Raw genomic sequence first — 15,193 nt, forward strand, 5'->3', positions numbered from 1 at the left:
GTAGACGAAAAGCGCGTTAATTTTTCGTACTACCAAATTGCCGTACCACCAAAGTTTTAATTGCTGTCTCAACAGTGCGAGCAATGGAAGAGTGCACCAAGCGGGCTTAAGCTGTACACAAATACATATGTACATACATTTATTTAAGTGAAAATCGCGATATCCCTCAGTGCACAATATGGCTCAAACAACGGATATGACTGACAAATTGTTCGCACTAAGCGCAAACAGTCCAATAAATGGGTGTCTAGGTTATTATTTGAGTGTGCTACATGGCGTATGAGTTATTTCAATTTCCATAATGCAATTATTACTTAATTAAACATAATCCTGGTTAATCGCTTTTGCGATTATGTCATTGCCGTTTTGCTTTTGGGTATTATACACACATATGATGTTCAGTAGATTAAAATTCCATTTCACTAAGCAGCTTTTTGACATACATACATACTTAGCAAAAGAAAAAATAACGATGGCAAAGAGGCAAACACTTCCAAAAAGGCAGTGTCAAATTTTTCTTCTCGCTCTAATTACTTCACCTTGTATAATTCCACCATGGCCCCGATAACATCTGACAACATAAGACGACAGTAAGTCGTTAAACTAAACAGTTAACAAGAAGATATAACTTCGGCAGCAGTTAAGTTTGCACCATATATAGTTTGAACGTATATTTGACAATGAATTCTGTGTGAAGTTTCTTAACTCGCAAACCAAATTTTGTCTTTACTTCCATTACTTATTTTTCGAATTTAATATACATTATTTAATTTTTAACAAAAAACTTTACCAAATTAAAAGGGGAAGGTGAAGTCTTGGAGAAATTGAGTGAAAAAGAAAAACGAAAAACTAGCAAAAAATATAATACAGATCTGGTGAAAGTTGCAAGGCACAACAGCTTTTGGCTGTGAAAGAATATTCTACACAAAGCAGCTATAGTCTTGGAAAATGTTATAATAAAAGCGGCACTTAGTGACTCCGCTGCTGACATAAATTCTACTTGCAAAATTGCTTGCTTCGGAAATGCGCACATACTTACTTACTATACGTATATATTTACCTTAACAGATCTGCATACTTGTCATGATGCACACATAGACGTATGCACCAGAGGGCTGCATGAATGCATTCAAAATGGCTTATAAATTATTCATATACAAAACGAATGAATGATTTTGGTTTAAAATTTTTTTGAATTTGAGTGAATAGCTGTTCTGATATTTGTGTCGACATTACAATATTCAAACAAAGTTAAAAGAAATTGAATTGAAATAAAAGAAAATTTTTTGTATGAATATCCAAAAATATTTTTTTCTTGCACATATGTACAAACATTCATATGTATGTATGTATGTATTGCTGCGCTTCTATTACATACGTAAAAACTTGTTTGTAGGAAAAAACTTTTACCGAAATGAGTTTGAATGATTTGAATGTTTTCCATTCATTCATTCACATTCTTCCATTCGAAGGTAGAAAATTTTAAAGCAAAATGTATACTCATAACTTACAAAATTCCAAACGCTGAGTGTTTTGTATGTGAGGTAAAATATTTAAATCTACTGTAGTCTGTTTGCTAGAATTTTGAATGAATTCATGCAGCCCTCTAGAATGCACTATATGTATATATGTATTACATAATTGTATATCTACACATTTAGTTGCTACTTGCTTTCAACTTCTTACAGTAAGTTACTTACTGTCAATTTGCTGAATTTTCTCCACACTGCCTCTCAAATGCGATTTGCTGGCAACTTACCATGTCGCTGCACCAGTCTTGATAAATTGCGTGTGAGAATATGCAAGGTAGTGTGTGCGATTATTATTATGCAGTTCAGTGCGGAATAGACACAGCACATATATATGCATATATATATGTATATTCATTATAATATTTGCTGCTCCGAAATATTCCTTTCGGCACTGTCATTTTAATGCTTCACGGCCAAATGGCAATAATTTGAAAATGTAGCAGAAGTTCAACTACTTATGTAGGTAAGTAAGTTCCTATATATCCTAGTATTTAGCTGTAATACGCATACAATAAAATAAGTTAATTTCCACCAAAAATTTACGACGTGGGAATTCCCAAAAACATGGAAGCGACAACACCTTAATCTTATCGCGAAGCCTAAAAAGCAGCCAAACGATCCGAGCAACTATCATCCTCTTTGTATGCTTAACTCAATGGGGAGGATCCTCGAAATAATTATCCATAATAGCGTACAAAATGCTATGAATCCATCTGGTGGTTTTTCACTACACCAATCCAAGTCCACCATTGATGCGATAAAAGTAGCCAGTAACCTGTCCGCTAGGCACCGAATTTCCAGGCTGATATCTTCATATTTACATTTTATGTCAAAACAATCAATTTTCTGTCCATACTGCAATGTGCGCTTCGTGACGGATTTTCAGCTCCGTAGGATCCGTTTTCAGTTCTTTTTATTATTTCTTTCGGTCATTCTAAGATCATTTTGGAAATTGGCTTCCGTTGCAACCGTTTTTCGGTTCTTGTAAGAACCGGTGTTTGGGGAAGAACCCACACCCGAAAAAACGTATGCGGAATGAGATGTGGACAATTTCTAAGCAGATTTTAAAAAATTCTGGTAAATGCGCAATATTAACAAGCATTTCACTAAAAATCACCTCGTTGTATATTAAAATGCTGAAATAAGTTCCTTGAGAGTGAACGAACTGTGAAAATTTGCTTGTAAATCTTGATTATTGAAACTCAATGTCACGAAAAGTAACGTGCTTTTTCATTTTTTCTCTATGAGACTTAAAAAAAACTTTATTTACGAAGGAAACATCGGCTTTGTAGAATAGGAAAACAGTGTAAAGATAACCCACGAGTGCGAAAAATCATGTTTGACATAGCAGCGAAATGGGACCGTAACAAGAATCATAAATTGCTTGATCTCTCTGCAAAAACACAGCGTATAATGACAATAAAGTATGTACAGAGCAACCAAAAACATTAGAGACTATGCAAGAGCTAGGGATATGTATAGTGAAATATGGGCAAACTACTTTGTCCAAGATTTTTTAAACGTTGAAAGGAAAATTAAAAGCGGCTATGAGCGCTTTCCCAAAATTTGCTTGCACCACATTCATTTCAGTTTTGTACAGCGGATTAGGGAAACAGTTTTCATTGAGGACCCACAAAATAACACCTAAATATAACTCTGAACTAATTATCGTCTAAATGGCTAAAAAAAAAATAGCCCAAATTGGCACAATAAAGTCCCAAAATAATATTTTTGGAAAAGCCCTCCGCACTATGCCTGAAAACTTAAATAGGCCAATCGTTAAGAACATGAGTATTTTCTAAAAAAAATTTTCTTGCAAATTTCGACAATATCTATGTGAGTGGAAAAACAATACGAATGTAGAGCTTTTTTCTTTTTACTGCATCAATTCGTATTTTATTCCACATACGTTATCCAAAATCGACGACACATAAATAACTCCAGATGAAATACCCATCGCGGGATGTTTTTCGAGTTACTAGCAGCTGAGGTAAGAACAATATGCAGTTCAAGATGATAAGAGGCGTTGCTAAATAGGCGGATATGACATGGCGGGCGTGGACGCATGAACCCGACAAAGGCGAGTGTTTTCGAAGATAAATGACGGCTCGAAGTAAATGAAACTTTTAACGGACTGCAACGAACGTAGAGCTTCCTACTCAACCCGCCTGCCGACGAAATGCTTGACGGTAGTACCGGGTGGGTAACCCGTGTAAAAATAAAAAAAAAATAAGAAATACCTCCTAAAATACCTGGTTACCTCTCTAAAATCTTTTTTTTTAGATTGTGCCAACCTAGAGATTTTTTTGAGTTGGCTGTGTAAAATTAGATCTGATAACTCAAGAGGATTCTAAAATCCAGAAAGGAGTCCTATTGTCACGGATTTTTAATATGGAATGTGAAAATGTCTTGTAATTGTAAAAACAACATAATTGTAAAATCAATCAGTGATACGCAAAAGCGGCATTCTTTGTTTCCGAAAGGATTCAAGATGTCTCAATTGGCCGGTATTAGTATCACCACTTTTGGCTTCATACCTCCAAAGTAATAAAGGGGATTTCTGAAAATAATATACGGCTGTGCCACATCCTTCAAAGTTGCTTAACACAAATTTGCCTTTTGTAAGGGTTGCACCTCCGCCGTTTGCAATTAGGACTGTATCTCCTTCATGCGGTTTCTTATTGTTTTCAGATACCCACGTATGTGCTTGCGAACTAATTTGTGTCAGTCAACCTTGAAGGTTATTGTATAGCCCTATATTATTTTCAGAAACCCCTTTAGGAGTAGTTGCTCACAAGAAGTAATATCTGAACAATCAGTTGTATGGGAGCTATAGATCACAATGACCCGATGTTTGTTGTTTTCACTGTCTACTCTTTGTTTATAATAAGTGCAAATAATGCGAGATTGCTTGTTCCTAGCTGCATAAATAAAGGGATTATAACGCACAATTTCATATCTGGACTCAGCTCGACGTTCTGGACATTTTTGTATCCTTTTTAAGCGCTACTTTTTTCTTTTTCTGATACTTGCAAAACGCAATGACATGAAAGGTAGAAAAATCACATGTACATAGACTTAATTGGATGTCCTTTGTGGAAATCGAAAATATAAAATCATATGCTTTTGTAAGCACCTTATCGCATTATTCTGTAGACGATTACTAGTGCTACGAACTAAAAAAAAAATTAAGAAAATTACAGATATTGCATCAGTAAACTTCCTAATTAAATATGATTTCCTGGCAATAGAATTTATCAATCAAATTTTGCTCTTTGATATATTCTGAAAAGAAGTAAACTTGATTTAGACAAAAGTCTATACAAATATATAGATTGCAACGACAAAGGTAAGCATACATATGTACTTGGTTGCAATCAGACTAATGAACTTACCTTGAAGTCCACTTAAATGGTGTCCTGACGGCTATAAAGCCGGAAAGAGTCTCTCGACTCAACTGCGCATATACAGTAGCAAATAAACACACACAAAAAGCATTTGTGTAGATACCTATGTAGATACACATTAGGGTGGTCCAAGAATGCATAGTGAAAAAGTAAAGACGGAATTTTTATGCTCGCACCCCTTAGAATTCTTCTATACCGAAAAAAAAAAATTTTTTTGAAAGGTCGCTCAAAGCGCTCAAAGTTTTCCGTGTATTTTATATGGGGAAAAAACACTTTTCATAGAAATGGTATAGAATTCTTAAAACTCAATATTTTTCGATGGGAAAACTCTGCTTCCCTGCAGGTTAATCCCAATAATAATACCCGGTTGTATAGTATAAAATAGCCCTTGAGCACAAGTAAAATATGGCTATACTTTTTTCGCTATAGACCAATCTTAGAGGGTAAGAGCATTAATTCCGCCTTCACTCTTTTTGAACCATCCTAATACACATGCATATAGAGCTGTCACTTATGTCAAGTTGTAGCCGGAATAGAGCTGTTGTTGTTGTGTCATAAATTGATTGCACATCGCTACTGCAATTTGAACTTTAACTTACGCATGCAATATATACATACATACATACATATGTACACGTGTCTACTTAGGTATTTACTCATTGTACAATATGCATACATCGTAATTGCAAATGTCATTGTAAAATTATAATTAGCTTAACTGACTTCCGCAGCGCGTCAAAATTTAATATCGCATCCTGTTTGTTGGTGTCTGTTTCTGAACTGGTTTACATTAGATTGCATCACGAAAAAAATTTGCAATTATGGGGGAATCTTAGTGTGACATAATGACATAATTTGATAATACATAGTTTAGGAATGTACCCACATTTATTCGACCTTGATAAGTTCAAAAAAACTCCATTTATTTTAAACTTTTTTAATAAACTGCCTGCCGGCCTAAATTACTCGCTTTCCCTGGCGTATGAGTTATATATCAACATTTCGGCCCGTTTTCACCGTGTCTGGTTAGCACTAATCCTATCGGGTAATTGCCACCTTTTTTTTCTTTTCGCAAGAGGATCAACCCAGTCTAATGTATGTACATATGTAAATACTTATTCGCTTGTGATGACAGTTCCTCACTCTTTCTGTCGTCGTCAACGTTGCATTAGACATGCATAAGTGTGGTATGTATGTGGATGGGTAAGTATGTATGTGTGAGACCTAAGGCATTTTGCATATATTAGCATAAAGTTGAACCATAATTAGTTTTTAGTAGCAACGGTGGTGATGGACGATGCTTCAAGTACAAGGGTATGCTTTTAATATTAACGGAATTATAATTTTTGTTGACGATATTGAAAATAATGATAACTGGTATCCTCGCAATATGCCAAACCTTGGAAAAGACCCGCGAGAAAAGCATCGACACTCACCACTTGTTTGTCGACTTTAAAGCCGCTTTTGACAACACTAAAAGGAGTTGCCTATACGCCGCTATGTCTGAATTTGGTATCCCCTCAAAACTCATACGTCTGTGTAAAATGACGTTGAGCAATACCACCAGCTCCGCCAGAATTGGGAAAGACCTCTCCGAGGCGTTCGCCACAAAACGGGGTTTCAGACAGGGCGACTCCCTTTCATGTGACTTCTTTAATCTGATGTTGGAGAAGATAATAAGAGCTGCAGAACTGAACCGCTCAGGAACAATTTACTACAAGAGCGTGCAATTGCTGGCTTATGCCGATGACATCGACATCATCGGCAACAAAAACCGCGAAGTCTGTTCTGCCTTTTCCAAGCTGGATAGGGAAGCAAAGCGAATGAGTCTGGTGGTAAACGAGGACAAGACGAAGTATCTCCTGTCATCAAACAAACAGTCAGCACATTCGCGCCTTGGCACCAACGTCACTGTTGACAGTTACAATTTCGAGAAAGTAGAGAATTTCGTTTACTTGGGAACCAGCATTAACACCGATAATAACGTCAGCATTGAAATCCGACGCAGAATCACAAGTGCTACTTTGGACTGAGTAGGCAATTCAGGAGTAAAGTCTTCTCTCGACATACAAAAACCGCGCTCTATAAGTCACTCATCATGCCCGTGCTGGTATATGGCGCAGAAGCATGGACAATGACAACATCCGATGAGGCGGCTCTTGGAGTGTTTGAGAGAAAGATTTTGCGGAAGATTTACGGGCCTTTACGCGTTGGCGACGGTGAGTACAGCAGACGATGGAACGATGAGCTGTATGAGCTTTACAACGACACGGATATAGTGCAGCGAATTAAAATACAGCGGCTCCGCTGGCTTGGTCATGTCGTTCGAATGGACACCGACGCTCCAGCTCTGAAAGTATTCAACTCGGAACCCGCTGGTGGTAGCAGAGAAAGAGGGAGGCCCCCACTGCGATGGAAAGATCAGGTGGAGAAGGACTTGGCTTCACTTGGCGTTTCCAATTGGCGTCAGTTGGCACAGAAGAGAAACGACTGGCGTGCTTTGCTGAACTCGGCCAAAATCGCTTAGGCGGTTACTGCGTCAAAAAAGAAGAAGAAGGTATTCTCGCAATTAGATACATATGTGCATACATATATGTATACTCTGTGTATATAATTATATGTATATCGAGCCCTAACCGCCAAAATAATGTAAGCGACATTTTTTTCAAAATTTTCTTTTTGATGCAAAAATGTTCCTAGAGCATCAAGATGCATTTCTGCATCAAAAATAAAATTTTGAAAAATATGTCGCTTACGTTATTTTGGCAGTTAGGGCTCGATATGATTTATTTACGGTCGTGTATATATGTATATAGCTATATATCTCTTGTTGCAGAGTATGTAACCAAATGAACAAATATGCAAAGTTGAATGTAAATTAAAGAAAAAAAATTCAAATTTGGTTGATATTTTATGTTCAAAAGTAGCTAGTTACAAGTAAGTTGATATGTAATGCAGAGGTATCCAGGTCTGACTCTTTTGCGGCCATCGCCCCACAAAAGTAGTTAGCTTTTATCACGCAAGCAGACTACAGGTACATATAAATTAACGTCACTCCCTGCAGCCTTCCTAGAGGGAGGGAGGGAGCTATATCGCAATACGGGTGTTAGATAAACAGGGTTGCTACCTGTTTACAAAGTTAAATTCAATATATGCAATAGGTTAAACGAATTACTACGATATGGATGTCAATTAAAATGGCCTTGAAGGAACTCTATTTCTACATTGCTTGCTAAAGTTCAAACCTAAATTAAGCCGATTCGAAAATTGAAATATGTATCCCGATATAAATGTCAGACGAAAGAGAGTGTGGAGATTTAAAAGAGATTTGCTCCCTCTTTGCAAAGTTAAATTCAATGCTATGATTTACTTAAATATGGATAACAATCAAAACTGCTTTGTAGATCTTTTATTTCTAAACTACATGTAGGAGGGTTGCCAACTGTTCTAAATTTTAGCTTGAATTAAGGCAATCAGATTATGTAATTATACATCACAATACGGGAGTCAGACGTTTTAGTTTGAAAAAAATTTGAAGATTTACACATGTAGCAGAGTTGGCACCCGTTTAAAAATTTAAATTCAATTTGAATTTAGAGAATTAGGTAATCTAAATATATTTATATTATGATGTCACACGCAAAGGGTTTAACAAGATTGTGGTGAAAAATATTTTTTGTTGAAAATATTTAAAATATTTAATATATTGCCATTTCTAAAAAGCTGAACTTATTTAAATTATAAAGAAATTACCGTATGAAATATTAAAATATGGATGTCAAACGAAGGAGTATTGAGATATATTTAGCTTAAACACTTAAAATATTAAAAGGGCTGCAACAAGTTTTAAAGATGGGTAGCACTTGAAATGGATTCAAAATTCAGTCGAACAAAATCAAAAGTAATGTACAGTTTTTAACCTCAATATGCTCTTATTATTATCACGTATTCTACGTTTTAATTTAGCAGATGTGACGCCGACACAGTCGCAGGTGAAGACGAAGGCGCTGGACTAATAGTTTGTTTCATGACAAGCGGCAATTAACAGCACATGGATCCGACTACCTCTTCGCTAACGGCTTCGAAGAGCTCAGCCATATTTCTCTCTTTCTCTCTTTATGAACTTGAACAATTTAACCGCAGTTTTTTTTTAATATGTTGGTGCCTACTCTTCACTTTTCAGCTATCTGTCAATTGTAGATATAAAGAAATATAATATGCAACCTAGCTAACATTATTACATATTGAAGTTTGAGACCATCTACATATAAAATGCTTATGTGTGTTGGAAACTAATAAAAAGGAACAGTCCAGCGCCTTCGTCTTGGCCTGCAGGCTGTATCGGAGATACAGCCGCTAAATTTAAACGTAGAATACGTGGTATGGTTAAGAGTATATCCAAGTAAAAAAACAAAAGCACACACTAAGCAAAGAATATCGATAACAAAAGCGATAATAATATCGGTAGCAAAATCGATAAAAACATCGATAAAGAAATCGATGAAAATATTGATATCAAAATCGAAAAAATATCGAAAGCAAAATCGATAGCAAAATCGATAACAATACTGATTACAAAATCGATTACAAAATCTATCAAAATATCGATTACAAAATCGATAACAAAGTCGATAACAAAATCGATTACAAAGTCGATAACAAAACCCATAACAAAATCCATAAAAATATCGATACCAATATCGATAGCAACATCAATAAAAATATCGAATATAAAACCTATAAAAAATCTATAACAATATCGATAGCAAAATCGATAAAAATATCGGTAACAAAACCGATAAAAGTATCGATGACAAAATCGATAGCAAAATCGATTACACAATCGATAACAAAATCGATAAAAAATATCGATAACAAAATCGATAAAAGTATCGATCATTATATCGGTAAGTTCCGAAAATATCGATAGCAAAACCAATAACAATATCGATAACAAATTCGATGAAAATATCGATAACGAAAGCAATAATAATATCGATAGCTAAATCGTAAACAAAATCAATAAAAATATCGATGACAAAACCGGTAAAAATATCGATTACAAAATCGATTAAAATACCGACAACAAAATCTATAAAAATATCGGTAATAAAATCGATAACAAAATCTATAAAAATATCGATAACAAAATCGATAAATAATCTATCATAAAATCGATTACAGTGTCGATAACAAAATCGACAACAAAGTCAACAAAATATCTATAACAAAATCGAGAAAAAATATCGATAACAAAATCGAAAAAATACCGATCATTATATCGATAAGTTCCGAAAATATCGATAGCAAAATCAATAACATTATCGATAAAAAATTTCGATAGCAAAATCGATAAAAAACATCGGTAATAAAACCGACAAAGTATCGATTATTATACCGATAAACCCCGAAATATGTACTTACGGACACATACATACTTTTTGTCTCCTTCCCACACTTCCAACATATGCACGTGTTTGCAAAATGATGACGAGGTGATTTTGTATGGAAAATCATTTATGCCCATATATTTGAATAAAATAAACATATATAGAAGATATCAACCAATACTTCCCATATACCAAACGAAAGGAAAACTCTTGAATTTTTGATTAAAGAAAACAAAAACAAAATCATTCGAGCGGTTTTCGAGCATTTTGGTAATGAAAAAAATTTGCCTTAAAATGCTCAATATTTGTTAAATTTATATAAAATTTGTACCCGATAATATTTCTACTGCTCCAAAGAACCTATATCCCGAAAATGAAAGTTATATATGGCAACAATAAGTTGCTAGAGCACTTTAAAGGCTCAAAATTGACCCCAAAATAAGGCAATGTTTACCGTTGTTTTTACGACAGAAACCGAATTGGTTATTTACAAAAATGAATCTGTCGACAGGTTTGGAATTTTATCTTTGAAACGCCACACGTTTCTTTGAAATCGCTTTATTAGTTCTCGTGCAATAAGCGTTTTTGTGAAGCTCTAAAAATTACAACTACAACATTTGAACATAGCCCCCATACCTTAAGGTAAGACGTATTCTACGTCAAAAAAAACACTCCAGCAAGCAAAAGATGTTACTATGAATTTTGCTCAGATGATCCATAGCCTAGTTTTTTAAATGTATAGTTACACAATTTTTAATGTCTACACTGGCGCATGCCATAAAGCATCTCATTGCTTCAAATAATGTAATGCATTTAGGATTATACTATATACACTTTTTCCACTTTCTTCTTAAGTGTATCGCTCCATGCATTTGCATAAGCTGCATATACTTACTTGATGCACTGAGAGTGTTTGCAAGAAAAATCAAACTCATAAATCAAAATGCCACATTATGGTTGCATGTGTAACAGCTGCCTCTATACGGCATGGATGACCTATGTATTCGCTCGGTGGTTGGCATCAAGCAGTTGCAACAGTAAACCACCGACAAGCTGCTGGCGCATTCTATCCATTTTCACGCGCTTTTCATTTTTACAAGGCTCTTCTGTATACTTTTCATTTAATATTGGTTGTGGCTCAATATAACAGCCACAACCCCTTTTTTGTTATTAAACGTGGACATTTATTTATACCTCCAAATAATTGGCATATTTTCCCTCTAACTCATATAAAGAATGTATGTATGTGCTTATATAAAGGGCTGCTGTACTTACGTGTGGATTAGTTTTCAAATATTTCCAATTTTCCTCTGTCGTATACCAACCGGAACAGATGGGTAAAAAGGAGAGAAAAGCAGGTAGTATCCAAACCATTAGCAGCATAAACACTACACGTCGTGGTGTCATAATCAGTGGATAATCGAGTGGTTGCACAATCGCATAATATCTGCAAGGTAAAAAATTTGGCGCAACGATAAAATACATCGCATTGAAAATAGTAGCAATTATAGAGGCCATAATAAATTTCGCATTTTTTTTGCGCCACTTACCGATCCACTGAAATGCAGCAGAGATGCATGATGCTGGCCGTTGAAAAATAGACATCGAAACTATTCCACATATCACACATCACCGCACCGAACATCCATCGGCCGGTAATCTCTACGGAAGCGTTGAATGTCATCGCCAAAAGGGCCACCAACATGTCAGCCACAGCCAATGAAACCACAAAGTAATTCGTGATGATTCTATTGGCAAGAATATAAAAAAAAAGAACGCACACACACATAAATCCAATGGATCAGCAAAGTGCCAAAAAGAATGTATAAAAATGTATGTAAAAGCAGTCAGTCATAAAAAATTCAAGTATTACGGCAACCACATAAAAAATTAAGCATTTTACAATGTCTGCGCGAGTATTTAATATCGATGAAATTCCTTTGTTTTAATTTTTTATGCACTACGTGTCGTATGAGTGATTTATGCACATTTGTATGTATGTACTCGTGCATAGATTGAGTAGAATCGTAGAAGAGCAAAGCATGTGAGGAAATGCGAAATGGAAGTGCAAATGCATTTAATGTGAAATAAAGGAAATATTAAAACCAATGAACCAATGCGAATTTCAAGTGCATTGCTCGAAAAAGTTAAATCAAATTGTTGTCAAATTGTATATGGAAACATCTGCGATCGTTGGCAATAATCGTTTACGTCCAGAGGCTGACTTCAATATTTACTTTACATACTAGAGATGCTAGATCTAAATTAAAAAAAAAAATACATTCCAATCAAAATAAAAATAATCGATGCAGGAAGAAATCGTAAAAAAATAAATCGATCTCCCTAGATCGATACATATAGTTTGCCAAATAACAACTTTTACATAATTTTCTTAAAGAAACAAAACACTGCCATCTGACCAACATTGAAATTATCATAACGGTTTCAATATCTAGATTTACCCAAAAGCCATCGGTAGCTAAAATCCGTAAATATACAAAAAAATATTATAGGTTTTTCTATATTAAGACAGCGATATGAGCACGCAACAGAAACTCCACAAATTCTTAGCCCTATTTTGGGAAAATGGTAAATTTTTTCGAAAAAGCCGTTATTTTTAAAAAGTATAATATACTAGCTGAACGAGGCTTGCACATACAGCTTTTTTGCAATATATATATATTACACTCCTTAATTTCCCTTTTAAGAAAAAACTTGAGTTTCCAGTTTTGTGGCGGATCATCACATGAAGCAAATGCCTAGCACCGACAATAAAAAAAATGCGATGAGTCGACTACATTTCGTAGCCACTTTTTCACTGCAATTTTTTACACTAAAATTGTACACCTGTCACTTGTGTAGTTGCATCCCTTGTTGATTTTTTTATTTGTTTATAGTTTTAAAATCAGATTATAAAAAGCTAATAAATATTAAATAAAAAAATTAAAACTTTCAATACTTTGAACTGGCGGGGAGTGCACATACATATATATGAGATACGCTGCAGATTGAAGGTAACCAACGTGACAACATACATTTACAGTAACCAGTTTTTAAAGTGAATCGATATTTCATTCGAATCCATTCAAGTTTTATTAACCGACTTCAAAAAAAGGAAGAGGTTATGAATTCGTCGGAATATATTTTTTTTATGTTTGTTGCCGCTTAACTTTCGACCACGTCAACCGATTTCGAAAATTCTTTTTGCATCAGAAATGTAGTGTCTCAGAGGTAGTTTAGATTCAATCATTGGATCATGCAAAAATTAACGGTACTCCTAAACTTCTATATGAGAATTGAAGTCGGTTTCGTTTTTTGCTTAAAAATTACTGGTTTTCAATATCATTTTGTTTCGATTTGTGGTTTGGGTAGTTTTTGTTAAATAAACAAGTGTAAATTCTCAAAATTACAGCTAGCTGTATTTTTAATATTTGTGGCATTTTATAAGCGACGAGACTTCGCTAAGGAGGCCTACAGTCCGAGGAGAATGGGAGAAAGGTCAATCTTTGTCTTGGCTCTCTCAAGTTTAGTTAAAATTTTCTAGATTTTCTAATGCAATGCGATTTGCGACAATTGAAAAAAATCGAATGCCGATTCTCATATTTTTTGGATCGATTCACGGATCGAATCGGAACTAAAAGATTTTCGATTTTATCGATTTAAAAACGGCATCTCTAATACATACTAGCCTTTAGCGAAGAGATGAAATTAATGATATATGTGCTATGTACATAAGAGTGATTAAAAAAAAAAGTAGGTATTTTAATGCTCTTACCTCCTGGCATTGTTCTATACCCAACAAATTGAAATAAAAAACATTCAGAGGTCGCTCAGGGCATTCAAAGTTGTCCATGTATTTCATATGTGAAGGAAAAACAATTTTTCGTAGAAATGGTATAGAAGTCTTGAAAAGTAATATTTTTCGATCGAAAAAACTCTGTTCCTCTTTAGAAGGCCTCCAATAATAATAGCAAGTCATTTATTTTACCAGTTTTCAATACTAATGATTTTTTATTAGTCCCCCATTGCAGTTTTTGGGGTTTCCCTTCGGCAGGCAATTGCAAACCTTCGAGTATATTTCTGCCATGAAAAACACCTTCTCACAAAGGTACAATAATGGTGCATTCAATTTGATATCCTAATAGGAAGCTAACCATTTTTAGATCAATACAAATACAACATGGGTTTTCACTTCTGAGTGTAATATTTTGGTAATATTCTTTTAGTTCTGTTGATTGAAAAACAATATAATTTTCCGAATGAAAAATGGCTCTTGTACGACAGAACGCCGCTTTTGCACCTGATGCCAACAAATTATTATTTTATTTTAATATAGAAGCCAATAATTCCGCAGATTCTAAAAATAATTCTAGATCACTTATTAAATTGTTAAATACTTCTTGAATGTAAGTACTCATTGTTATTATTGAATTACTTTGGAGCTCATCATAATACTTTATACATGCACTGTTACGCAAAACTTACCAGCTTCTTGTCATTGTGTTCAAAGAAGAATTCATTACCCAGAAGCTACTTCGCTTCAGTAAAATTTACTTTTTGATTATTTATTTATAGTAAAGACAAGGACGCCATTAAAGCGGAGTAACACAAAGTAAGCATTACTCATACCTTTATTCGAAGCCAACGCACTTATCAACGAGAACTAGAGAGGCCTGAAACTATACCAGTATGTACATACAATAAATCATAGAGAACAATGCAAAGAAAATCAATATCTGAACGGCAATTTGCTTATACTCATACATATAGAAACATAAGATATAAATATACACAAATGGTCCCACACACTTACACTTTTCCATGATATTCGTATTTCATTCAAAGATTTGTTTATTTATTTATT

General features: G+C 34.6%; 1 protein-coding gene across 1 annotated transcript in view; it reads right to left on the bottom strand.

The window, feature by feature from the left end:
• LOC118737610 (octopamine receptor beta-1R) overlaps nt 1-15,193 on the bottom strand; it is a 60,310-nt gene that overhangs the window by 33,242 nt on the left and 11,875 nt on the right. The window contains exons 2-3 of the mRNA XM_036468227.1: nt 11,880-12,077; nt 11,605-11,776 (exon numbers count right to left, since the gene is read on the bottom strand). Coding sequence (XP_036324120.1) covers nt 11,605-11,776; nt 11,880-12,077 — 370 coding nt within the window. The remainder of the gene's footprint in view (nt 1-11,604; nt 11,777-11,879; nt 12,078-15,193) is intronic.

This window comes from Rhagoletis pomonella, unplaced genomic scaffold, assembly GCF_013731165.1.
Source record: "Rhagoletis pomonella isolate Grant_MI unplaced genomic scaffold, Rhpom_1.0 Rhpom_scaffold_00004, whole genome shotgun sequence".
In the NCBI taxonomy this organism is placed as follows: domain Eukaryota; kingdom Metazoa; phylum Arthropoda; class Insecta; order Diptera; family Tephritidae; genus Rhagoletis; species Rhagoletis pomonella.